This window comes from Rhipicephalus sanguineus, chromosome 5, assembly GCF_013339695.2.
Source record: "Rhipicephalus sanguineus isolate Rsan-2018 chromosome 5, BIME_Rsan_1.4, whole genome shotgun sequence".
NCBI lineage: Eukaryota > Metazoa > Arthropoda > Arachnida > Ixodida > Ixodidae > Rhipicephalus > Rhipicephalus sanguineus.
Genome location: NC_051180.1, coordinates 116403205 through 116429552, shown reverse-complemented (window position 1 = coordinate 116429552; position 26348 = coordinate 116403205). Strand labels below are relative to the sequence as shown.

The 26348-nt window shown below is 44.6% G+C and overlaps 1 protein-coding gene and 1 non-coding gene across 4 annotated transcripts in view; one reads left to right on the top strand and one right to left on the bottom strand.

Annotated features, from left to right (window-relative positions):
* Positions 1–212: 212 nt before the first annotated feature.
* Positions 213–26348, bottom strand: part of LOC119394175 (bifunctional purine biosynthesis protein ATIC) — a gene marked incomplete at its 3' end in the record, with an annotated part of 164844 nt that continues 138708 nt past the window's right edge. For 2 of the 3 annotated variants that reach the window (XM_049415674.1, XM_049415676.1), the window contains 11 exon segments: positions 213–292; positions 843–928; positions 1492–1599; positions 3420–3545; positions 5177–5333; positions 5918–5990; positions 7621–7699; positions 9995–10083; positions 10787–10853; positions 11165–11241; positions 12410–12536. In XM_049415674.1, coding sequence (XP_049271631.1) covers positions 213–292; positions 843–928; positions 1492–1599; positions 3420–3545; positions 5177–5333; positions 5918–5990; positions 7621–7699; positions 9995–10083; positions 10787–10853; positions 11165–11210 — 911 coding nt within the window. 3 annotated transcript variants of the gene reach the window in all.
* Trnat-agu (transfer RNA threonine (anticodon AGU)) lies at positions 17100–17173 on the top strand. Its single transcript has one exon. It is a non-coding gene; the product is annotated as a tRNA-Thr (tRNA).

Sequence of the window (26348 nt, the reverse complement as noted above, 5' to 3'; positions counted from 1 at the left end):
GCGGGGTTCCCAATCATTGTATCCTATGGAGTCTATGCCGGGACCGGCGGAAAACGACGTAACCGGGAAACGCAGCAGTGAGGAACGTAACAGCGGGGTTCTACTGTATTAGAAAAATATTCAAAGGTTCGAATAGTCGCACACCCCTAAAAACTACACACATTTTCTTAGGCACTGAAACCTGCATTATGCAAATTCTTACCTTGAGCACGCAGTAGTTGCCACCCTTCTTCTTGGCCAAGATTGCCAGAGCTTCATCTGAGTAGCTTGGTGCAATGACACCATCAGACACCTGCGGCAAATACCAGCAAGCCACGGAAGAAATAAATTGAAATTCCACATTGAACCACATATTCTAATAGACATGCAGTCACGGCACCACTGTGCCAGTAGGAAAAAGCATTCGGACAAAGACAGTGCTTGACACGTTGTTTTACGTTCTGCATGCTTTGTCTTGCAGTGCACTAAAGCTCTCTGCGAGGTTTTCCAGTGCATGCAAGCGGCATGGAAGTGAAAAAAAAAAGTAGGGGCGTGCTAAGAGGCGAAGGGTGGCATCTGTCTCCTTCAGGCCTGCTGAAGAGGGTGCAGATTTACCCTCATAGCATTCAGGTTCCTTTACCTATTGGAGATAACTATAAAAGACATAATTTGAACATGTTAGGAATACTGGTAAAGGATTTACATAATAAGTGCCAATTGGTTTCAGGGTTTTGTTCACCATTTGAAATGCATGAGAACATTGGAGCGAGTTAGCGCGAAGCAGTGCATAGTCAACGTATCAAGGGGCAGGGCTGGGTGGCAGTGCAAGGGAACTTGAGGTAATGAGAGGCTTAGACACATACCTCGCGAGACACAATTCTAGCTGTTGCCGCATCGCACTCGTCAGAGAGGGCAAGGAAGTCGCCAAATGATGACATGCGATCTGCACCTGAGAACATTGATCAAAGCCGGAAATAAATTGGAAGTCTCTTCTGCCTGACCCCAGTGACAAAATGCTAAAGAACACAGTACATAGTATTGTAAAAAGTGAAGGGCTGTGAAGTGATCACCAATTATCCACCTTATAAAACAACGCTCCTGTCTTCCTACTTTCAACATTTTCTAGATGCCCTAAAATTGTCAAGCAGATAGGCAAGATCATAGTCAATAAAATCTGGAAATAGTGCACAGCCACCAGATAGCGCAGTCAACAAGAAACAAAAATGCTGCTGATATGAGAGAAAGAAAGTGCTTTCATATACATTAATTTCATTTTATAAGCAGTCATTTGCTTACTGAAAGTGTGCTGTTTATGGGCACAAACAAAATTTTCCAGAATAAACACATGCATGATGCTAAACAAATTTCCACTGAAGGCATTTGTCTTATGGATTTGTTTCGTTCCCTCATTCACTGATGTGCTTAAATAATGGTAATAATGGTCTATCATTACCACATTCAAATCGCTAGTGTGAGCAGAATGGCATTTGGGATGATGCACACAGTGCTCACCTCGTGCTCTGGCGTAAGCAGTGGCAATAGGGGTCAGGTCATCAAACATGTCGTCCACCATGCAAAGCTTGGCCTCGTCTCGCGACAGTGGCACACCCACGGCCGCACCTGCGCAGAGAAGAATCATGTAGTTTGTGCCACTTCTAGCTCAGATACAAGAGGTGCTGTAACAAGCGACTCCAGTCACCATTCCCCCTGCAAGTTTCAGGAATGCCCATATAAAAGGCAACACGATCCCACCTGGTTTCTTGTTCAACGATTCAGAATTTCATCAACCTCAATCTGCTCAAATAGCCAGGTCTATGTACTGTTATATGATAGGCCGGCATGATATCATCTTGTTTCTTCTTTAAGTTCAAGTTTAGCAATTTCATTACTCAACCTGTTCAAATAGCTCTATAGCCGGGCTATTTGTTTGAAAACAAGAAAGAAAATCGCAGTGCATAGCAACGAAAAGTACAGTCAAATGAAGCAGACGAACACAACTGGTCTCCACTCCTTTGCTATCCATTCCCTTGATATATTCTCGAGCAGAAATTTCAGAAACCTCGCTACCGGTTATTATTATTGAATTTCAGGGCAACTTGCGCCACCGAGTTTGTGCAACTGCAATAACCTACAAGCTCATGGGCACATTATAAACGTTTGCGATGGCTGCCCATTTAACTTACACCAAAGCTGACAGCAAGAATGCTGCGTTTTTATGGTCACCACAGAACCAGAAAAGTGGAAGGCTTGCAAATTATGTTACCTTTTCTGGCTACTGCGGTGACCTGGATCGCCATTGGAATGATAAGCACACGACACAAGCTGGCATATGCCAACTTTCATAGCGTCAAACAGACAGTCTTCTGATTCTGAAAAAGTCGCTCCGAATTTTCTCGTAGCTAAATAGTTTTGCATTACTTTCATGAAATTGCTGAAAGTTTTTTGCGAACAATGTATAGAACTTTTGATCAACAGATCAATACGCATATGGAAGCGCTACCATTGGTTGTGAGCTTTATTAAGTAAGACAACAATTGGAACGAGCAGAAAACAGGATAAATTTGTGACCTCCCCCTTTCATGATGGTTTGCACTGCATACAGCAATTTCAGTCATGAACTTTTTACAGAATGTGCTAGGGTCACCACCAGTCCTGTGGCTCACAGGAGTGCCCCGCATTGAGGGCTTTTGCCCCACGTCCCGCAAGACGTACGAAAATTTTCAAAAATGTCCTGCATTTCAAGCTTTATTATTATTGTTCGGCAACGTCTTGAGTTCAGTTGCACATGGCCATCCTGTTTGAAGATATGTGTTAGCTGCAAGCACTCCAAGCTTATATGACTTCAAGAAAGTGAAACAAGTGCTGTCCACTACCTCCCAAGGCTCTGAATCAGTAACGTGTGGACACTAACCAAGAGCTGTATTGTGAGTGACTATATTTTGAATTCTCAAATTTTTATGTTGATATTAATAATGGCATTTTATGTCTGAGCACATTACAGTGATGTATAAAATAGCCCAGGTGAGTGCCAAATTGGGCTGAAGTCGAATTGGACACCCCCTTTTCTTAAGGTAACGTGCAAACATGACGATAGACTTGTGTGTGAAACTGCAGAAATAAAACAAACTCAGAAACTTTACCAAAATTGTTTGCATGCTCTGAAACAACATGGCAGTTCTGTCAGAGTGGTTGCCACCTTAAATGTTGCCTACGTGCACTCCTTGATCCTGGTACCTAACATCTTCGCTGAAATACCAGTAGAGCACAGCATTCTTGACAAGAAAGTGGTGGACATGGAGTTTTCAACAAAGAAAAAACAAGCAACAAAGATGACGATTACTGTTCAGGGATCATTAAGATATGCTCAAAAGATTGTAAGCTTTTTCTTAGGGTGTAGAAACTGTGCCATAGAAATTCCGGGGCTCGCAAACGAGACCCACCTGCGGGGCTGACGTGCTTGAAAGAGGTCGCAGCTGGAATGCCCAGGGCAGCCTTGAGCTCCTTGACCAGCTGCCAAGCGTTGAGCGCATCGCAGAGGTTGATGAAGCCCGGGGATCCGTTGAGCACTGCACGTACCGCACAAAGTGCCTTACTACTAGTACCACCGAAAAGCTTGGCTTTGTAGAGCTGGTTTAAAATACTGAATATTCAGAATTCATATCAGGCATGCACTGATAGTACTCCAGATTTAGTACATGATTGTAATATATTTGGAAGGCCATATTCATAGGTGACAGTCATTATAATACTTGGCACAGTAGATATAAATGCTCCACATATTTGGCTATGCCAGATAAAATCTGCAGTCCAGATGTTTACACCGAGTCCATATGTTAATTTTGCCATAAATTGGTGCAGTCTGTTTTGCAGGTGTCATTGCTTGTTCAAAAACATTTACTCGCACTCACATACAAAGTTTCTAAATAACAACACTACCCTCCGTTCTCAAAAAGCAGCAAAAGCGCTTCACTATATATTTGAAATCATTAACAAATTCCTGAGAACAAGATAAGTTAAATGAAATGAAGTATTCAATTATCATAAAACATTTAAAGCATTTATGCAATTTCAATATGTACGTTGCATTAAACTTGACAATATCGTAGTCGTAACTTTTTAATGTTGGTTTATGGTTGAATTTATAGACTTGTCGGGGTTTACCAAAATGTACACAGAAGACCAATGTGAGCTTTTGTATTTTTCTCAAAGAAAAATGGAGATTAAAATGGAGGAAAGTACAACTCTGCTGTTAGCAGGATCTAAACACGGAACCCTCATACTCTGTCATAAATACATGTATACATTTAAGTATGCAAAAAGCAAACAGGAACAGATAGCCACTGCCATTCACAAAGCACCACACGCGCACATCACGCCGAGGTTGTGGGTTCAGCTCCCACTGGCACAGAGTTGTCTTCTCTTCCACTTTAACATCCCTTTTCATTTGTATTTTCCTTTACTCAAGAATATGAGGTTTATCACACAAATTCATTGCTCAGCAAAATTCTACAGTTCACCCACTTTTCTTCACTCACTCAGCTGCAACTCACGTTGGAACCAGGCTGTGCAAAGCATTTCTCATTGTGTTTCTGCCCTGAGGTGTGCCCTAGCTTTGCACCACGCCTCAAATCGTACCTTGCTTGCTCAGTGCATTAATTCTGCACCTCCTTCTTATCAGCAGCACAATATTTTCACCTCATCAAAGAAACTCGCACATACACGGCTGCTAACGTTCTTAAGTTGTTGCTAAGCAAAGAGACTTGTGTGCCAACTGTCTAAAAGCACCTGTTTGCATGAGGGTAGAAATTCACTCATTCCAATCCTGCTCTATGGTGTAGTGTATAGAGCAGCTGGCTATTGAAATAGGGCAGCCTGGTACAAATACTACACCTGAATGCATTTGCTTTTTATTAAAGAGTTACTAAAGAAAGAAAGAAAGTAACATTGCTTTCGCAGATCCCAGTCCTGTTGTCAGCCGATTACGTCTCATTTTATGCTAGTTGTAAACCTGTACTGTGAACCAATTAGCCCAGTAGCACATACTGGCGAGACTGGAGCCCATCTGCTCTTTTTAGAATGCCTGATACAAGTTAAATTTCCAATGCACTTTCCTTTGCTTTATTGTCTGTAGGCTTTGTATGCTTGTTACTAAAAAAAAAACATGTCTTTTGGTTCTTTCAATTACTCCCACTCATACCAGTAATTGGCAGCTTTGGCAGGTTGGTGCAGAGCTGGGCAGGAACCTGGTGTGGGTTGGTGCCGTAGCGAAGGGGGAGGCAAGCCACACCAGTCAGGTACTGCTTTCTGAAGTAGTCTGAGATGGCTGCATCGTACTGGGCTGTGTGGAGGAACGCCTGTGCACATCACGTGAAAGTTAATAATGTATAAATTACACGGACCTACATGCCAAAGCAACATGCCAAAACTGCGACCCGGCTACAAGGATGCCATAATGCAGTTGTGTGTACGTTAATTTTGACCAACCGCTGCAAACAGCCAGCCTGCACATGGAAGTTCGTGCAGTTTACGAAATAATTACCAGAAGTATATGTTTGAATGTGTGTTTCTATGTGCATGCATTTAGTATACACACATAGAAACTGCAAAATTCTTGAAAGGGGGGCTTAATGCCCACCCCCCACAACCTGTCTATGCCTATATGACAATGGTATTAAAAGGTTTAAAAAATTTTGCTGAAAAGTTCATTAAATAGCTGTACAGTCATCATATACATATAGTCTTTATGAAAGAGAAACATTCAGAACACAATCTGATATGCCTGTTGATGTTTATAACACCTATACAAGACCAGCTTAACACTTAATACAGACCAGCTTCTACTGAGAGTCCTAAAATAAATCAAAATACTAGAATGCCATCACTTCAGGGCCTTTTCCAGTAGACTGGCTTTTAGATCACAAAACAACGCAATGCGCACCTTCACAGCCAGTCGCCTCCTTGTCTCCAGACTTGTTTGGCGGGTTGGCGAGGACAGCAACTCCTGGGCAACCCTAGGAAGAAACAAGGGCTACACTCAGCATGCATGGTGCGTTGAATTTCCTTTGGCCTGATCTAAAATACTTTTTAATACTGCACAGGGTGTTACGAGGTATGCCGTAGTAGTGGAGGGCTCCAGGTCAACAGTGACGTCCCGACATTCTTTAACAAGCACCTTGGTGTGCAAGGATTTTTACATTCTGCCCTCTACAATATGTAGCCATTGAAGCCGAAAATCAAATGCTACTTCATGCTTGCAGTAGAACACCAAAGTCACTACAATAAGCCAGCTTCTGGTCTACTGTCTCATCATAAATAAACGCGAACGAAGTTTTGTGAAATGTACTTGCAAGATACTATATGGCAACTAATGAGAAATACTGAGGAAGCCTTAAGCAGAGTTTTGTATTCTTCTTTATATACAGTTGAAACTCAATTTAACGAAGTGATCAGGACCCGCGAATTAGTTCGTTAAATCAGGAACTTCGTAAAACTGAGAGAACAACAAATTTATCGCCTAGTGAAAAAGCTCGCGATTTTCGCCTGTGCGCTCTTCGCGAGCAGTGGGAGCACACAATTCTCGTAGCTGGCCAGTGAAATCAAAGCGTCCTCCACACCCTTGTATGCCCCAGCAAACTGCCTCAGAAGGTCAACAGCGTCCATCACATGGCTTGGTGTGGGCACAGGAGCTTCAACAGTATCCAAATCGTTTGCATCTTCGGACTCCTCTTGTGCGTCGGAAACAAGCTGCACTATCTCCTCCTCATCGAGAACTTCTGTTGTGTCAGTGTCCGTGTCTGTGTTGGCGATCACGAAGTCATCGACGCTATGATATGTGGCCACCTCGTCACGCCGACGAAGCTCTTCCCCAACAACTGGGCGATGCCTCTTTCTGCTTGTGTTGCGAGCTTGTGGAGCCAGACACAGCCTCAACGCACACTGCCAGGATGAGTCAAATTTATGGCATCTAGAACGCCTAGCAGCACACTGCCATATAGATGCCATAATTTCGGAAAAACTTAATTTTTTATGCATCTTTTTTCCCAGAATGCTTCGTTAAATCGGGTTTGGTAGTGAAGTTTGTTTCATTATTTTGAGTTCGTAAAAGCATTAAGCCTATGGGCAACAGCGGGGGGAATCCGAATTTTTTCGTTAAATCGGGAAATTCGTAAAATCAGGTTTCGTAAAATCCAGTTTCAAGTGTATTGTACTCTGTTAATGGTATAATGATTATTATCAATCATGTTTCCTCACAAGAGAAACTATTATTACGACTTGCCTGACATTTAGATGTGCTGTACTTTGTTTCTTATGAGTACACTGAACACACCTTCATGCATTCAGTAAAGGAGTGCAGGTTTTACACGTCAAAGTACGTACGCACATTATTGCTAAACAAACCATCCTCCCTACTAAAATTTTTCGAACAAGTTTTGCTTAGAAAAAAAAAACTTTTTTTTCTCAACTCCTATGAAAACCTGAGTGCTCGTTCAAACAGGCTATTTAGCCTATTACATACCACTTTCACTTAAGATCGCCTAAACAAAGAAATAAGATTCAAATTGTGGCACTAGTATACAAACCTAGCGAAAACGAAATTGCATGCAGTCGACAAAAACGACTGCGTGCAATCATAAAACTTACACGTCATAGTCAGCAGGGTCACAGATGATCGTAACACGCTCGTGGTTTTTCGCAGCAGCCCTCAGAAGGGTGACACCACCTAGAAAATGAATTGATGCAAAATTATCTACTTTTTCGAGATTTTATTGTCCCTTAGCAAAGCTTTAGCATTAGCATGCCATGAGTATATTGGCTCGATTAAAACACACCTTTAATGCCACTCTGCTGTTATTAAAAGCTGCTCTCAGCTTACTGATCAACTGTGGTAACTGCTCCGATTGCTTAGATCTTTAGAGTTCAGCTACTAAGCTTGAGGTAAATATTATATTATATTCTTCATATGGAGCTGAACATAACGTGGGAAATAGATGAGTGGAACATTGTATTTATAAAGGTACCTGAAGTCTCGTGGGACATCAAGTGCTCTTCAGCATCCCTACAATCTGAGCCACGACATAAAAAATGAAGCTGCCGCACGACACACACAAATGTCCCAGGAACAGTGGCCAACAGGAGTCTTTTTTTTGCTCTGGCTGATTATTCTCATGTGTTAATTGCAAATCTAAAGATTACACCATTCTGCCTATGCTGCACATGCTTGACAGAAATAGATGAACCACAAAAAGAAAAGCATCTCTCCTGCTTTTTCCCAAATTGCTCTGTTGCTTAGGGAAGCTAGCTTCGAAGCCATTCCTGAAAACGTTTCTGAATAGGAGATGCGCCATCAACACTTAGGCAAGAATTATGCTTTTTGCTTCAAAGCAGAGCCTAATTTAGCTGTGAGCTCCTTCACGGCAAAGCAGAAGTTAGCTGTGAGGGAGCTCATAGGTTCACACAAAACGATAACTTGGCTAACTAAGCTTAATTATTCGTAACATACTTTTGCTCCAGTTGCCTACATTAAAAAGTTAAGAAATTTTTACTACAGTTACTTCAGTGGGGAGAACACTTTAAAAAAAGATATAGTTTCTGGAACTCTGCTTTTTGCAAACAATGTTGTTAATCAGTAGAACTTCGGTGATAAGATCACGGCTCCTACGAATTTCAGGATGATACGAATTTTTCTGTAATCCCGGCCAAGGCCCATTAGCCTGCAATGTAATGGAGTATGGTTATTGCGAACTGTTTTTCACCCCGCGATGTTTCGCGCTGCCGCAGAAGACACGGCAATCACGCGCGGCTGCGGGAGCCCAAGCGCGGGCATTCGCAGCACGCTGCCAGTTTGTCCGAATCAGCCATCAGCAGCGTGTGGTATCCTCCAAGATTGTGCACGCAAATCTTGGAGGCGCTAATGAGCCTTCGTGTGCCTTCATGCGCCTTCGTGTTTAGATTAGAGATGGCGGTGTTATCGCAGTTCTTTCCCATCCCCGACGCATCGACGCGTGCTGCTGTGCTCGAGGCAGCGATGTTGTATTGTGTTTACACGTGCCTGCCACGTCAATGCAAGCCATGTCCTCGCAATAAGACCCTATGAAAGGTGGACGAGGATCAAAAGAGGAAGCGGACGGTCTTGGTGAAGCTTGAGTTAGGCCTTGCAACATCAGCATACACGATTGTTGGGGACGCGCACACCTGCTAACTCTCCGATTTGGATGGGAGAGACTTGAATTTTAAGCAAACCTTCCGAAAAACAGCCCCACACCAACGCAATAGGAAAATAACAACAAAGGACAGCGGTCCTAAAATTTTCTGTCCTTCATTTAGAGTGTGCAAAACACTCCTTAGGTCACTTTTGTGGCAGTACTCTGTTGTCATGCGAAAAAGCATACTTTCAGATCAGGAAGAGGCTGCCAGCTGCCACGGGGTCCTAACACATCTGGTTCTGCGCACATGCCGTATATTTACTACAAGTCTGGAAACTTTATCGGAAATCATTCCAAACTGTTCATGGAGTTGCTGCGGTCCCTAGAAACAATAAATGAAAGCACACGCCAGCTTTCTTTTGTTGTATACTGATTGTCCATGTTTTCTGGTGATAAGAATATATTTCGTTATATATTTCGTTACACCGCAAAATTCGTATCACCGAGGTTTTGCTGTAATACTATAATAATTGTTGGGGTTTTATGCCCCAAAACCACAATATGATTATATGGGACGCCATAGTGGAGGGCTCCAGAAATTTTGACCATCTGGTGTTCTTTAACGTGCACCTAAAACACACGGGCCTTTAGCATTCTGCCTCCGTCAAAATGCAGCCACGGTGGCCAGGATTCCATCCTGTGACCTTTGGGTCAGCAGTCGAGCACCATAACCACCATGGCGGCTAACAATTTTGTTAGGTTACCATAAAGAGTTGAATAATATTGTACGCATTCAAGCAAGTTGTAAGCAGAATGGGTTATGCTTGCAAAACATGCAGCAAGCATAGGCCCGCTTCACTCAACATACATACCGATGTCCACTTGTTCCACAGCTTCAGCCACGGTGGTGTTGGGCTTTGAGATGGCCTCCACAAAGGGGTACAGGTTGCACACAACCACACTGCACGCAACAAACAATAGGAGAGTGGTTAAAAATAGCAACAGAGTTCTTTTAATGACATTGCCAAAGCATCATCAAAAATTATCGTAAGGTAGCCAATTATTAAACCAGCTAAATCTTTGAAATGGGCAGTGCAAAACAAGGACACAAGAAGAAGTACAACACACCACAGAGTGGTCTAATGGTTACAGCATCGAGATCTTGTGCTTGGGAAACCCGGTTCATAGCCAACTATGAGAAATGTAATATCTAACTGCATACTACATGCTATGCTCAACAACATACAATCTTGCCGTATGATTTCTTTGAGTTGTACAGTTGAAACCCTTTATAAGAGGCACTGATGTAACAGACAAGAGGGTATAAGGGACACCAGTGTGGCTACACTGAAATTGGGGTTGGTCAGAAAATTAAAACAAGGTACCTTGCTTATAAGGGACAAAAACTGCTCCCCAATGCGTGCCTGTTATAAAGGGTTTTTTATGGTAGGAAAATGGTGTTTTGACGTCAGTGTACACTTGCAAAAAACAGGTGCTAAAGTGCGGTACTGATGCCATGCTTCACTTTAAAAACGTCATTATGGCAATGGCCTAGGATAAGCATTAAAAGGTGCAGTTAAGGAAACACTGTTTGGATACACTCTGTGCAGGCAGGAAGTTTTGTTCAAAGAAACAGAGGTGAACATGCCATGCATATTCCTTACCTAACATACTCAAAGCTTTGCTTCTTCATGTCAGCTAGGTCGCTGTCGATCTTTCGTGCCAAGATACCTGATCAGAGGACAAGAAAAGTTGAACGCATAAACTGAAAAAGAAATATACTGTACACATTCAATCATTAGAATGCAGTTGCTGGAAGTGCTGAAAAGCATGTGGATTAAGTGTCAGTGGATTAGTTTGAATTGGTGCTAAGTTGAAGGTCTATACAAAACAATTCCGGGAATTTTAAAATGGTGCAATTGTGCCACTTAAGTGCAAGACTAATGTTGTGCAAGAACAGACAGTACAAAGAATGGGACGCAGTATTGTCATGCATGAAAGTTGCAGCCTGCAACATAAGTATATGCACTCGACGAACTCACCTCCATGAACAGCTGGGTGCAGTGTCTTGACTCGGCCACCCAGCATCTCTGGGGCACCTGTCACTTCAGATACATCCCTGTGAACATGGACAAAAAAAAAAAGAAAATTAAGGCAGCTTTGCACTAGGGGTGTCAAGCCTGAAGAAAGTGCGGAGCTCGGCAGCCTTCTTTGTTTCTCTTCAGTTTTCTCTTTCTTTCTTCTGTCTGTTTTTTCTATTTTTATTTATTTCTTCCTCTCTATTTCTTTCTCTTTCTATTTTTCTTCCTATTTTTTCCCTTTTCTTTCTCTCTTTCCATTTCTCACTTGCTTCCTTTTTTTTCTATTTTTATACGGGGTTTTGCCTGCTTTACGAGAAGCGACGACAGCATACGACAGCCCGGGCCCCTAAAGTGCGCCACACTTATCATCAAGGCACTCAAAGAACAAGAGGAAGAAGACTTCTCCTTGGCGCGAGCATGCACTCTATATGCTACAGATGGCTATGCTATTAGTCGTTTCGCCTGCGTCACGCCAAGCTACAACAGCATACAACAGGCTGGGCCCCTAAAGTGCTACTTGCTTAAAAGGAAATAATAGATGTGTGGCCTTGCCATTCAAAAGTCAGTGATGCTGTAGACATGAAGCAGTGTCAAGAAGACCATGAAACAAATCATACTTATTTTATGGCAATAGCTCTCTAGCTGTATATCTGATATTGATTGATTGATTGATTGATTGATTGATTGATTAACTGACAGGGTAATATCTCAAACCAATTTATGAGGTACAAGAGATGCCCCAGCAGGGGTAATAATTTGGGCTAGTTGGGTAGATGCCACAGCTTTTGATTTTTTTTTCTTTAAATTCTGTTCCCATCCGAATGTGGTCACTGTAGCTGAGAATTGAAACTGTGACCTTGTGCTGAGCAGAAGATTGCAATAGCCACTAAACCATAAAGTCAGATAAACATGCGTGAGCAGATGTAATTTACAACAGTCAGTATGGTGTTCACAAGCAAAGTACTGTGAGCCTGGCACCGCTATAAATCCTGCCTCCTGAAATAAAGGAAGCTTCTCCAACTACTACTCCCAGTTTTACTGCTTGGATATAGACCTCACCGAAACACATCCTCAATGGCTGCATTCACTGATGCAGGGCAAGTTATGTCTCTGCTTGTGAGCATATTATGAATGAAGGGTTCATCTTAAGTAACAAAGCTCGGATAATGTCAGAGATAAGAATGAAATGTTGTGGGCACAGCTTACCTGACTGAGAGGCCAATGTCACGGATGGCCTTGGCCGTGCCCCCTGAAGCCACCAAGCGCAAACCTGCCTGCTGCAGCTTGCGAGCCAGGTCCAGAAGACCTGCCTTGTTAGATACGCTCAAAATGGCTGCACAAAACCACAAGCAAAGTAAGACATGGTCAACTGAATGCCATGCTTGACTGTGAGACACGCTTAATTGCCATGACACCACACAAACCATTGTGTACCATTTTACGGGTTAACACTCAATGAGCAACTATGAATGAAGGAGCAGTCTTATGCCTCACTATTTCTGTGTGTATGTAACTGCAATTAAGGCTTTCAAAGAAACATTTAGTCAGTACAAAAAAAAGAAAAGGTGAACGTCAACTTAAAGGGGCTTGGCTGGTTTGCGTCGCAGTGCATAATATTTATCAACAGCTGGACTTCAGAATTGGAGGAAACAGTAGAAGTACATATTCCGACAGATTCAGATTCCACTCTACGGAAAAGGAGGAGGGCCAACTATTGCATAATAATGCAGACCCACAACAAAGGCACAGCACCATTCCACATAAAAAAATTACAGCTTGTTCACATGTGTAAAAAAGCAAAAAAAAAATGTTACAATAAGATTAATTAATGACTGATCTGCTGAGCTATCTACAATCAAAAGCGTGGTGCCACTCCCCACTTTCAAGTGTCATTCTGTCTAGCAGTTGTCTTGTGTTGTTCTGTGTAGTCTGTAATGTGTGTTCACTAGTATATAGATTCACCTCCATACAGAGCCCCTGCACACACATTCAGACCAAATGTGTTTTGTAACAAACCACTTGCAAAGCCAAATCATGCTTGCATGCTTCCATGGAAAATAAATAATATAAATTCCCATCATGGGCGATGGAAATATTTTGTTTCGGGGGGCAAACCTGTATTGCATAACGAGGGAGGGTGGGAAGCAAGTGCCCCTTGCGCACCTCCTTGGCCAACACTCATGATTCCTATGTAATATCTTAATCATGCTCATATTCTAATTTTATTCATGATGCCAACGATATTCACTTCTGAACTTCTTGTGTCTAGATGTTACAAAAGTACCGCGTTGGAAGAAGAACAGTTTATCTTGACACACCTCAGAGATACTCAAGAGACAATCTACGCAAGTCCTCTCACCCCCCTTGTCCACACATGTGGGACGTGTTTTGCAGATTAGTAAAGATGGAAAGAAGGGGAGGGGGTATGACTGCTGTTGCACTGCTGCATTGAAGTGCCAAGACCGATAGCCATATCGCAGTTCGCATTCAACAAAGTTGGATTTGCTCTCTTCCTTTCTACTTGTGATCCTATCCCCACTATACTTCCATGCAATTTACCTTTTGTTGCAGTAAGATGGGAAAAAAATGCGCTCTTCAAGGTATGGTCATATTTAGTGTCCATGGGAAGTGCTGATACTGCAGCTAACTTATATGGCAAGTTAGCTACATAAGTATAAGCCACGCGACTTTTTCAGTTATTTGCTTTTGACGTGGCATGTCATGATTATATGCTGCTGCTAAAGAGCTAATCTCATAACTCAAAGCCAGGCAGGGAACTATGGTCCTTAATATGTTAACAGTGACCTAGAGATTTTCGTTTAGTTGCTTCTAATATAATTTTTCTTTCCACGCAGGATTTCAGAATTTCAGCGTGCATCTCGTATAGCCACTGTGCCTTAGTTCACTAAATCATGGAAGCATGTTACTTTCATGATGCACGTACGCGTTTTCTTCCACTACGATTAGGTGCAATTTCCCATTGCTGCAGGAAATTGCCTGCTTGTGCCTTTCATATAACATTGACAATACTCTTTGCAATGTTGAATGTGCAGTGAGAGTAATACTTGAATTTCTAAGAAAATGCACAAGGATTCTCCATCACTGCTGTCAGTACCTTACAACTGTTTAGAGGAGAATGAACATTTGGACAACCTTCACACAGGCACCCAGCAACTGTTGAGTTGTGCAAAGTGGTATAGATTTTAGCTGTGGACAGTGGCATAGGCAAAAACTTATATAGGAGGGGGCACGTCCTTAATCCGAAGTGGGGACCGCGCAGGTACATGTGGTCGAGTGTCATTTTGAGTTCTGTGTCCCATGGCAGAAAGAAATTTTCAGGAAGGGCATGGGCCCGGCATACCAACCTCTGGCTTCGCCACCGCCTGTGGATGAGTGGACATGTGTGGAAACTTTGAAAGCTCGGACAAGAATATCACAACTAGCCCTTTAACAGAAGCAATAGTACATTGAATTTTTGTCAGTAATTTTGAGTGCTGGCAAGCAGGGGCACAGGTAGCCATTCTTTTTTCGAGAGGGGGGGGGGGTTCAATGACACTTTATGTATATTTGCGTGCCCATATATTATTTCACATGCAAACCGGTTGAAATTGAAGTACTGAAGATAAGAAGAAAGCACATACACTGATCTTCTAGAAAGAGTATTGAACTACTAAAGTTTGTCAGGAAATTGCTTTACAATAAGCTAAATAAATGAAATGCAATAAATCCTTATGGATTTCCAATGAAAGATTATCAGTGGGATCCATGCAAGATGAAAAAAAAATGTAAAAGAAATGCTGTAGTAGTTCAACGCAACCAGGAAGTAAACGTAGGAGATATGTGGACAAAATCTGCACTGCTGTGTGCAACCAATGTGCTTTCGCAAAAGAAGTCCACGGTTGTGAAGATGAAAGGGACTGAAATGAGCATGCTGGCATGGCCTTGTTGGATTCCTGTACGATAATAACCACAAGACAGTGAACGTTTAGGCTATTTTAGCATTGATTCAAAGGAAAGGCAGTAATACAGTCAGTGAAGCAATGGAAAGTTAACCAACATCAGCAGCTAAGGAAATGACAATTTCAACTCTCAAGGAAGCAGCGTATAATTAGTACATACAACATCCACGCAACCGCATCAAGGTGACAACCAAAGTGGTAGACATTCTTCAAGAGGAAATGACTGAGATATGGTTCAAACACATAAGATGAGAAGAATTGGAACTATATTGAGAAGGATGAGTCATTGACGAATAATAGGAAGCAAGGTCTGCCCAGCCAATCTTGGCGACATGACGTCAAAATCTTCAAGACAATTCAGTGGAATAACATAATGCGGCAAAGCAAACAAAGCTAGCCGTGAATGTTAGGTGGCATGACGTACATAGTAAGAAATGCCCTAGGTGAGACATACTAGTGGAAAAGGATCCATAAAAGAAATGCAATATACTAAATTGTGGTGTAATCACGTTGACCTATCACTCTTTCCTGGTTCATGTATAATTCCAGTGCCAGGGCAATCAACATTACAGAACTCGAATTGTGATTAGATGTAACGCATGGTTAGGTAGCTCGTAATGACTGCAGTGGTTTCATGTTTTATCTATAACAGAACACACCTGAGCGAAATACAGGATATGTGTCTAGGGAAAAAAATAAAAAAGATCTCTAATCCCTCATCCCCCTTTTCCAAATTTTTTCCGAGTTGGGCTGCCAGCCTCCTCACGCTAGCATACTACGCACGAAGGCGAAATTAATTCGCCCAGCGCATGAAACTCGAATTCTTGCCCAGAGGCAACACAAGTACGAAGCGGTCACCGAGCGTACTCAAGGTCATTCTCGCGCCTTCTCGCGCGCACTCGCGGGACGATAAACGATTGGCGCTATCTTTACATTTTATTTTGCCGCGGACGTTTCGCAGAGGGCTTAACAAACACGCATTCGCAAACTGCAAAACACTGCAGCGTTGTTAGTCGAAATGCAAAAATGATGGAACAGCACACCTGTTCACTAAGCGATCGTGGGAGCAAAAAAAAAAAAAAAAACGCGCGCAATGCACGCGGTCAATTTGCGCGCCAAAGAGTGCGATCCACGATTTTCACTACTTTCGCGTTTGCTAACAGCAAAACAAATGTCGAGATTCCTCGCTTCACTGAGCGCGCGCTCAAGTGTCCGCTCGAGAATGAAGCAAAATCGCGGGAATATTTAAGTAGAAGTATATACGCATACGTAAAATTTGTGTTTTATAATCGGTACGTTGTAGACATGTGCCGATCGAAGTTGAAGACGGCGCTTTTGGATTGCGAAAGAAATAACGTCGAACAAAAATGGGTGTGTCGTGACGGTGCTTCGGTAAACACCTTCGTTCAGAAGTATTGCGCCCGCTGCCGCTTTTAGTACGCTCGCAGATGTGCGCTTGCTAAAGCATGTGATCACCGTTATACTAAAAATTACCACCACGCCCACCTGTTGTGTTCAGAAGGACGGAATGAGAAAGTGCGTACCGAGTTCCCCAGTCGATGCCATCGTGCTCGCTCGTCCTCCAGGAGGAAAAGTGATCGCGCCGAGCCGGTGACACGAGATCTGCGGCCGGCGAAAACTTTGCGAGAGCGAGCGGCGAGGAGGGTGCACATGGCATGACGCTTTTGCAAGATAATCAGCTGATAACCGGCCCACGCAGAGCGTTATTGGACAGCTTCGAAGTGTGCCGCGTAATTTCGCGAATGCCATGCAGTTTAACGCGCCAAGGAAGCTCGAACAGCGCTTTGATGACACGCACCGTGCCGTTTATTTTGTCCCGTTCGCCGCTGAGTAAAAAAAAAAACGGCGAAATAAAAATATATCTCAACAGTGGTCCCGATGCGTTATATAGCGCAAAATGGCAGGCTTGCCAGCGCGGCGCCGTGGCTTAGTTGGTTAAAGCGCCTGTCTAGTAAACAGGAGATCGTGGGTTCGAATCCCACCGGTGCCTCGTGTAAGTTCTTTTTTTTAATTGTTTTTTTTTTTTTATTTTGGTGAGAGTATTTGGCGCCATGGGAACGAATGAGCTACCTAAGTACGACGAAAACAGCCGTAAATGCTCCTGCTTCCTGAACAAGAATTTGCGCAACCCAGTTCTGCCAAATATAATAAAATAGTATTCAGGCTGCTAAATCGTCCTTCCAATTGTCATTTATTCAATATTTGTCCATATTTGTTTTATATTTATTTCATATGAGCCGTTATTGATTGATAAGGGCCAACAAAGAATTTTTTATTCTACTTATACTTTTGTACGCTCCATATATGTACTGATTATGAGTGCATCCCAAGCACTAAAGTCTGCAAGAACAACAATAAAAAAAAAGGGGGGGGAGGCAGAGAAAAAAAAAAGCGGGATACAAGACAAACGCGCCGTTAATATATGGAAAGGCATTCTTGTAGCGACGTCACGAGTGTATTACGTTCTCACGGTTTCCGAGCTTCGAAAACTCTTGCAGTCCACCAGCAGCAGCGTCAGATATTTGTTGGGGGCCCACGCGCATAGAGTGCGAAAAGGAGCCACGCAAGTGGCCCAGCGTGAAATGCAGAATCAAGAAGGCGCGTCAAGCAAAAGCGGCACAAAACGCCAGCGCTATCGAGATATAGGGCTGGCGTCCCAAGGTCGCTGTGTACGCTCGCGCAGTCTGTTCACGTATATATCTTATCAGCAGCTAGGGGACATGCGGCAGACGGGCTGGCGTGACATCGCGACGCAGGGTCTTTCCTTATTCTCGATACGAATTATCTTTACGACACGCTCTCTCGAGTCGGGTCAACAGCCGCTCGCAAAGAGCTACTGCATCGATTTGTCGTGTGGTAAAGCTACCTTGTTTCATGGACCACCGAAAGAGACGCGCCTCTCGAGAATCGGGTGTACTGTCTAGCCGCGATCAATGTATGTTCGTGCGTGCATTCGTGTGCGTCTATGCATGCACATAAAAAAATTGAAGACACACGTAAAATGGGAAAATTTCGGGGGATTTGAACACCCATCAACCCCTCTACCCTGGCTAAGCCAATGACGGTGTGTCATACTTGAGGGATAGGGCGCTATGCCCTTATTTTTGCAGACAAACACATGAGGAAGCACGGCTCAGTGCCATTAGGGGGGGGGGGGGGGTCAAAGATGGGAGAAAGCTAAAAGCAGAGTACCCACATTACACCGAACGCCAGGTCGGGGTACCTGAAAAAAGAAAAAAAAGAAGGAAAAACCGTCGTGTGCGCGGGGAGCCGAACCCTGTGCCTCCCGCATAAAAGGCGGTCGCTCTACCGCAAGACTGCAACTTCGGCTTGCCTCTCTGCTCTCTTATATCTTACACTCACCTTCCGTAACCCTCACGGAGATTCCTGATAAGGTATACCGAACAGTTAATGAAAAAACGCACGCGTTCAATGGCTTTCGTTGATTTTCCAAATTTTATTTGCCCTTCCCACTCGGTCATCATACTATGCCTGCGTCAGGTGCACAATTACCTCCACGATACTCTACTTCATGCTATGTATCCCTCAACACATCAAAGTTACTGCAGACCGCACCGTAAGTAAAGCACCTCTGCCACATCGTATGGGTATGCACATAGGCGTGCGCAGGGTTCTCCGTTAGGACCGACCCCCCCCCCCCCCTCCCCAAATCACCTAAGGGGGGTGCGCAAAGTCTGCCCCATACTTTTACTCAGTCGGACTTGTCTCGTCAAAGTTCATAGAGCAGGGTTATGGCCACGCAGAGATAATGGCGGCCGAAGGCCCGTGATGTTGCATTTCAAGAGCTGTTTACTTCACGTCTTTACTCCTGTAAAGCCAAGGACCAAAGGCAGGCCATTGTGAGAAGCATGTCTTCATTTTCATTTTTTTCATCTGTTGTTAAGCATGTGTTTTGGACTCGACCAACGAGGTCGAGTCCAAACTTTGTCCCCCTCTGATGGGGAACGCTGCGCACGCCTATGGTTCTCACAACGGCCTGCCTTTGGTCCCCGGGTTCCCGGGGGTAAAGGTGGAAAGTAATGTTCCCTTGGGATCATAATACCAGGGGTGCTCGACCACCATGATCGCGAAAATCTTGCATTGTCATAAGCCTGCACATTGAACAATGACGTATGTCCGACTGAGTGAGGGTATGGGGCAGACTTGGCCCTCCACTCAGATGATTTGGGGAGGCGCTGGCGAGGGCCCCGCTGGGGCTCGCCAGGCCTGACCCAGGGTCACCAGCATAGGTCGGCAAACTCACTAGAGTCAGATCGAGCTGTAAGTCTGAGTCTTAGTGAAATCGGGTGATTAATATTTTGGTGAGTTTGAGTCCGAGTGAGTCCGATAGAAAAAAAATTTGGTGAGTCTGAGTCCGAGTGAGCACCAAGCCCAAAATCTATTTCATGAGTGAGTGTGAGTGAGCTCCACATTTCTTGACGACCTATGGTCCTATCTACTAAACTTCAGCACTAATATCGGCCTTATGTCGGCTCACGTTTATACTCACACAGTTCAACACAGTAGAGTTCATACGCCAGCTCAATCTTTCTTGATCAGAGGCGTGAGTTACAGAAGTGGAGGGGAGGTGTACCTTGCCCTCCCCCAAGCAAACTCTTTCATGGGAACTTCTTGATACAAATATCTCGTGTGAGTCATCTATTTCAATAAAAATGTCCTCATCATTACTGGATTGCAATCTGATAACTCGTACGTGAAGGTACAAGATCAAAATGCGTATCGTAGGGCACCGATTATGCGAGATATTGATGTTAAAGAGCACGGACACCTTGGTCGAAAAAGCTAATCACACGCTGAGGAACTCATGAGTCGACTCACTCAAACTTACTGAGACTCAGATCGAGCCCTGAGTCTGAGTCTGAGTGAGTACGAGTCATTAATATTTTGGTGAGTTTGAGTGCGACTGCGAGTGAGTCCAGTCGAGAAAAATTTTAGTGAGTCCGAGTAAGTCCGGTCGAAAAATATTTTGGTGAGTCTGAATACGAGTGAGCCCTAACTGCAAAATATATTCCATGAGTGAGTCTGAGTGAGCTCCGCACCTTTTGCCGACCTATGGTCACCAGCTGGCTTTCCAGATCGGCAAGTCGCGCATCCCCACGACCACGTTCGTATTTGTTGTGTAGTATTTCCAGATTCGACTGAGATTGGCCTCTCCGGGAGGACGTATGTTATATGCGGTAGTGTTGAGGAGCCTCCGCACCAGGGCACATACGTCTGTGTATTTGTCTGGATATATTGCATGTAGTTTGTGTAAATGATATCTGTGTTAGTCTGTAAACGGCGCCAGTCGCACGCAGGTTGCTTACTGAGTTTTTCGTGAGGCGGTGTCATAGTTCCGCGGTCCAGGCGCTGTCTCTCTGGGATGCTTTGTCGCGTCACTTCTTTTGTAGGCAGGGCCTCCAAGGACCATGTATGCCCGGTGGCCGGTGGGTGCAGAGCTCGGCCGTTAAGTATAGAAGTATCATCATCAACGCAACGTAAAGAAGAAGAAGAAAGCTAGCGCGCGCGCGCACGAGACCCTCACTGCCGCCGTTCCCGTGTCGTCCAGCTTCCTAGGTAACGGACGTTCCCTCCACGACCGACCTTGTCCTCGTCCCCTACTCCACTGGACGTCTAAGGCGTTCACAGTTGCTTCGAGACGGGCACACCTCTCACCCATCGCAGCAAGGTGCGTAAGAGTTCGTGACACATTCTTTTGTTCTCGTGTATTCGCACCTGCATGGCTGCCTTATAATATCGGGGATTGCTTTCATTGCTTAATTTCGATCTTGCTTTCCAGAGCCAGCGACACCGTGCCGCTTGTTCCCGACGCTCGCAAATCGGCGATGACCATGACGACGGACGAGGATTACCTGGTGGATGGCCACCACAGAACCTACTACCTGGCGCTCTTCGCCTTCCTCACCATCTCCAGTGAGCCAACGCGCATGTGGAACCTTTTGCCGGTGTAGAAAGGGGCTGAAAAGGCACCAGGAATAAATGCAAATAAGTCGGAAGTACGCTAGCATTTAGCAAAGAAGTATACTAGCTTAGCGAGTTCTCCTTTTCTGGCATTATGCCATGTCTGTCTCCACTTGTTGTCAGCGCCTCAATTCTTAAATACAATCAGTATATACCGCTTTGGCGATGACAAAGTGCGGCTTTATATTTACACGGACTTCTGATGACGCTGATAATTTCATCGACGTCCCTCACACGGAGTAAACAGTCAACTAGCCAGATTGACATGTAATCAGGTTTTATTACGTCTACCGGAGCTACGCGAATATCTAACAACTCCAGTTCTATCATCTTCCCAGATCTTTTTTTCACCAATACTGTCCATGTCTCTTGAGTATCTGGCGACCAATTATTGCTTCCATATCCGCATTCTTTACCACATATTATCTGGAAGGTGTACGTTTATCGCAGGTTTTATTGCTGTATGAATATCATGACATTCATTTACGATATAACGAGTCATATGTCGGGATACCTTTGCAGCAGTTGACAAATGCCTTACCATGTTGCGAATATTTCGTTCTTATATGTTTTGATCTCGTGCAGCCAGCTAGGGCCCTATTACCAGGGCACCTATAGTCGGGTAGCATTTCGCACTCGACTGACGTCATGAGCCGGACGGCCTGTGACCCCGCCTTTGGAGCACAATGCCAAGTGTATGGAGTGGATTACTTTAGTCGCGGAGGCGATCGGCCGCCGCGCTTCGGTCGTCAGGGCGGGGCCTCTCCGGAATTCTTAAGTTATACCCGGCTGTAGAGAGCGTTATGCGCCTATAATTACACGGGTAATAGGTATCCAAGATCTCTGTCGAGAAGCAACGTTGGATGCACGTACTAAATAATGCTCAAAAAACATGCTACACTATTCGAATTTTTTCGTTGTGATTCGATTCTGTGCGAATACTGAAAGTAAATAATTCGATTGGTTGTTCTAATTACTTAGTAATTGTAGAGAAAATATGTGGACGCCTACTGACACGATGTAACCATTCTCCTCATGAGCCAAGCTCACATCTGGGCCGCGAGTTGTCCTGACTTATCTACCCTTAGTCTGCACAGGCGGACTCATAGCTTATTTATTTATTCATTTATTTTTCAAAAAAGAGCTTTATTCGTCATTGGCGTAAACCTCTCCCGTATTTGGTGGAAAACAACCACAGAATTTATTTTAAGATAAGTACTTTCTTTCGTTTTCCTTACTTTACGGGAAAGTCGTTAATTCGCATCTTCTGTGAGTCTAAGCGAACGACAAACATTTTTTTTGGGTAATGCGGACAAAAATATGCGGTGCCGCTATATAACAGAGCGTCGATGTCATTCTATTCAACGATACATATAATGTATTTGTTTGAGAAAACCTCGAACCTGTGCTCGAAGAAGCAGTCGATGGTACCCCGAACAAGCATTTCCTGTTTCGCTCATCACCCGACATGGTGGTTTGTTGGTTGTGGTGCTCGACTGCTGACCCGAAGGTCGCGGGATTCAATCCCGACTGCGGCGGCCTCATTTTTGATGGAGACAAAAATGCTTGATGCCCGTGTGCTTAGATTTAGGCGCACGTTAAAGAACCCCAGATGGTCGAAATTTCCGGAGCGTCCCTCATAACCATATCGTGGTTTTGGGACATAAAACCCCAACAATTAATATCAATATGTTTCGCTCGTCTTTCCCTGGGACTGCAAGTTTCGCATTCACAAAACCATCTTACACTTGAATTGTTTTCAGGCAGCATTGATGCTATATATTACGGAAGGTGACTGGCCAATGGAAAAGAGCCCTTTCGGAAGAACAACTTTGTGAAACCGGAACTCGGGAATGGTGGTGTCACTTTCGCAATGCAAACACATCAACGTTTAAATATCCTTGAACACGGGATCAAGGTATGTCGCTGGAGCCAACGTCTCGACGAGTGGTCTTGCCTTCTTCAAGGCGGTAACCTTGAAGAAGACAAGGCTGCTGAAGAAAGACCCCTTGTCTTTCTTCAGCGCAGCGACACCCTGTGTTCAAGGATTTCTCAGCACTTCCAGCTCCCATATTCCGCTGGACTTCTGCCTTACTTGAAGCACATCAACGTGAAGTACAGAAGTACATCACACGACGTGCCAGGATTCGTAGTCATGAATGAACGTGAGGATTAGCTAATGTCTGAGTGTATCAGAGAGAAAGAACTAATAAGAAAGGGAGACAAAAGTTCTGTTGACGCCCTATCACACGTACTGCAGCGATGTTGAAGACCGTCCAGCGCCACATCCGCGTCCCGTACACGCTGGTGGTGTTCCTGGTGGCGGCCGGCTGCACCACGCTGTTCGCGTTGACCAGCAAGCGGATAGACTTCTACTACAGCTCGATCGGCGTGCAAGCCATAACGGCCTTCATGCCGGCATTCGTCGTGCACACCACGCAGGGCATCAACAACTACATCTTCCGTCGCTGCCACATCGAGATCATATTATTCTCCCTGGGAACATTCGGTACGTCGTGCGTCCATCGGCACATGCAGAGTCAATACATCTATCCGCGGCCGGAAGAGACTCGCTTCTCTGAAGGGTAAACTGCATAGTCTGGTAGAACTTTAGGTTCTGTACACCTTTAGAAGACAGTGGCGTTTCCACCTCAAACGCGGATGCACACGAGCCTGCACCAATGGGCGCGCACTCTGGAGTGACATGAACCGGACGGCCAGTAATAACTAGCCGAGAACATCCGCGCGACTATTTCTTTAGTCGTGGAGGCGATCGGCATGCCGCGCCTCGGTCATATGGTATTGCAATCCGGACAGTCGGTGCAGACTTCTCGATATAAAACAGTTTCGCTGCAAGGGCGAAGCAATGAATGCCATAGCAGCAAATTGGAATGTTATACGACTACTATACAGCTACGATACGAAGTAAGGCTAGCAGCTAACCCGATTAGGATCCGATCTGGCGTAACTCTAAAAAACGCTGGCATAAGGGAATACGGATGCTCCAGGGACCGAGGCGGTTTTCGTCTGTCTGTCGCTTCAACATGGAAGTAGGCGGTGAAAGCACATCATGTAGAGGGTATGAGTCGCCTACTGACCTCAGTTCAGTCAGCGCGCGCGGCCATGCCCTTTTAATCAGTTCACAGTTGCTGCCCGAGCGACGCAGGTAACCCTCCCTCTCCCTTTCCCACCGCACCCCTTCATTCTCCTTGCTCCTTCGCCCGACGGAGCCAGCCGGCGTGCTTCATACCTGCTTAAGCCGCGCCCGTCTGCAGCCTTCGCAAGCTTTAGCTCGCCCAATAAGCATACGCCGCACGGGGCGATGTTATCGATTTGAACTTTATACGGAACATGACGGCGACGGCAAAGATGTACCTCGAGTGTCCATGCAATTGCTATCGCAATAAAAAAAAGCGCAACTCGGAACATGGCCCCACGATGTGCAGGCATTTCGCTGGCCATGGCCACCCTGTTCGTGATGCACAGGATCGCTGACAGCACGTGGCCGTTCCGCGAGTGCCTGCTCTTCGGCGTCTACATGTCCTGCATCGAGCGTCTGCCCATGAGCGACGCGCTCTTCGAAGAAGGTACACGCGCGCTTTCTCCGCCCACAATTGCGTTGGGCCGCCTGTTCACCCTTGCTGTTCCAACAACTATAATCGACACACACGTATACGTTCACGATCGGGTTATCAATCTTTTCGGTGGATGTTGCGCCACATCGACCTATAAAGAGACCTGCCTGACGTTAAGCGAGAAAATCGCTCTCGCATCGCGGAGCCCCTTTCGACAAAAACTTGATCTGATACCTAATTTGCATTGACATGGGTATACTCATTAAATGTACAGATGCAGAAGTCAAAACATTTTAAATGAGGCGAACCACCTAATCTTGCATATTCGGATATAGTTGTTCCCGTGAGCTTCACCCGACTCATAACTATATAAGATAGATTACGGCCAGTTAGGGCTGTATTTTTTCTTTTTTTTGTGCGCAGTCGGATTTTATCTTGCGGTTTATAGTAGGTTAATGTAATGACACTATTGTCTGCCATATTGGCAGGTCGGTATCCCGTAATGACCACAATGATGCAGTCTGAGGCACTCTTCAACGCTGTCATGACGTGGTGCATCTTCGGCTACTACCGCTTTCATTTCGGTAAGCTTGCTTCTTTTGTTTTTTAAGTGCGAAGCATTTCTTAGCGAACTTCTGCGACTTTGAGCGTATCTATCTATCTATCTATCTATCTATCTATCTATCTATCTATCTATCTATCTATCTATCTATCTATCTATCTATCTATCTATCTATCTATCTATCTATCTATCTATCTATCTATCTATCTATCTATCTATCTAGCCGTCTACGACTTTGTGCTCTCCTGGTCGCTTGGTTTATCGAATGTAGACCAAAATTAGTATGGCGTAACATGACTATGACGAACATAAATGTCAAGTCATAACATGAAAATCATGACACGCATGTCATATACAGCATGATTTACATGCCACGCTCATGGTGCGCTGGCGGCCGTTTCGCTAGCTTGATATACACCAAAATTGGTATCTTGTGACGCGACTGTGTGACGAACATAAATGACACGAGTTAACATGAAAATCATGACACGCATGTCATGTACAGCAACGTGCCACGCTCATGGTGCGCTGGCGGCCGTTTCGCTAGCTATATATACACCAATATTGGTATCTTGCGACATGACTGTGTAACGAACATAAAAACCCGAGTTAACATGAGAATCATGACACGCATGTCATGTACAGCATGACTTACGTGCCACGCTCATGGGGCGCTGGCGGCCGTTTCGCTAGCTTGATCTACCCCGGAATTGGTATTGCGCGACGTGTCTGTGTGACGAACTTAAAAACACGAGTCAACCTGAAAATCATCACACGCATGTCATGTACAGTATGACTTACGTGCCACGCTCATGGGGCGCTGGCGGCCGTTTCGCTAGCTTGATCTACCCCGGAATTGGTATTGCGCGACGTGCCTGTGTGACGAGCATAAAAACACGAGTTAACATAAAATTCATGACACGCATTTCATGTGCAGCATGACTTACGTGCCTCCCTCATGATGCGCTGGCGGCCGTTTCGCTAGCTTGATCTACCCCGAAGTTGGTATTGCGCGACGTTACTGTGTGACGAATATAAATAATAGG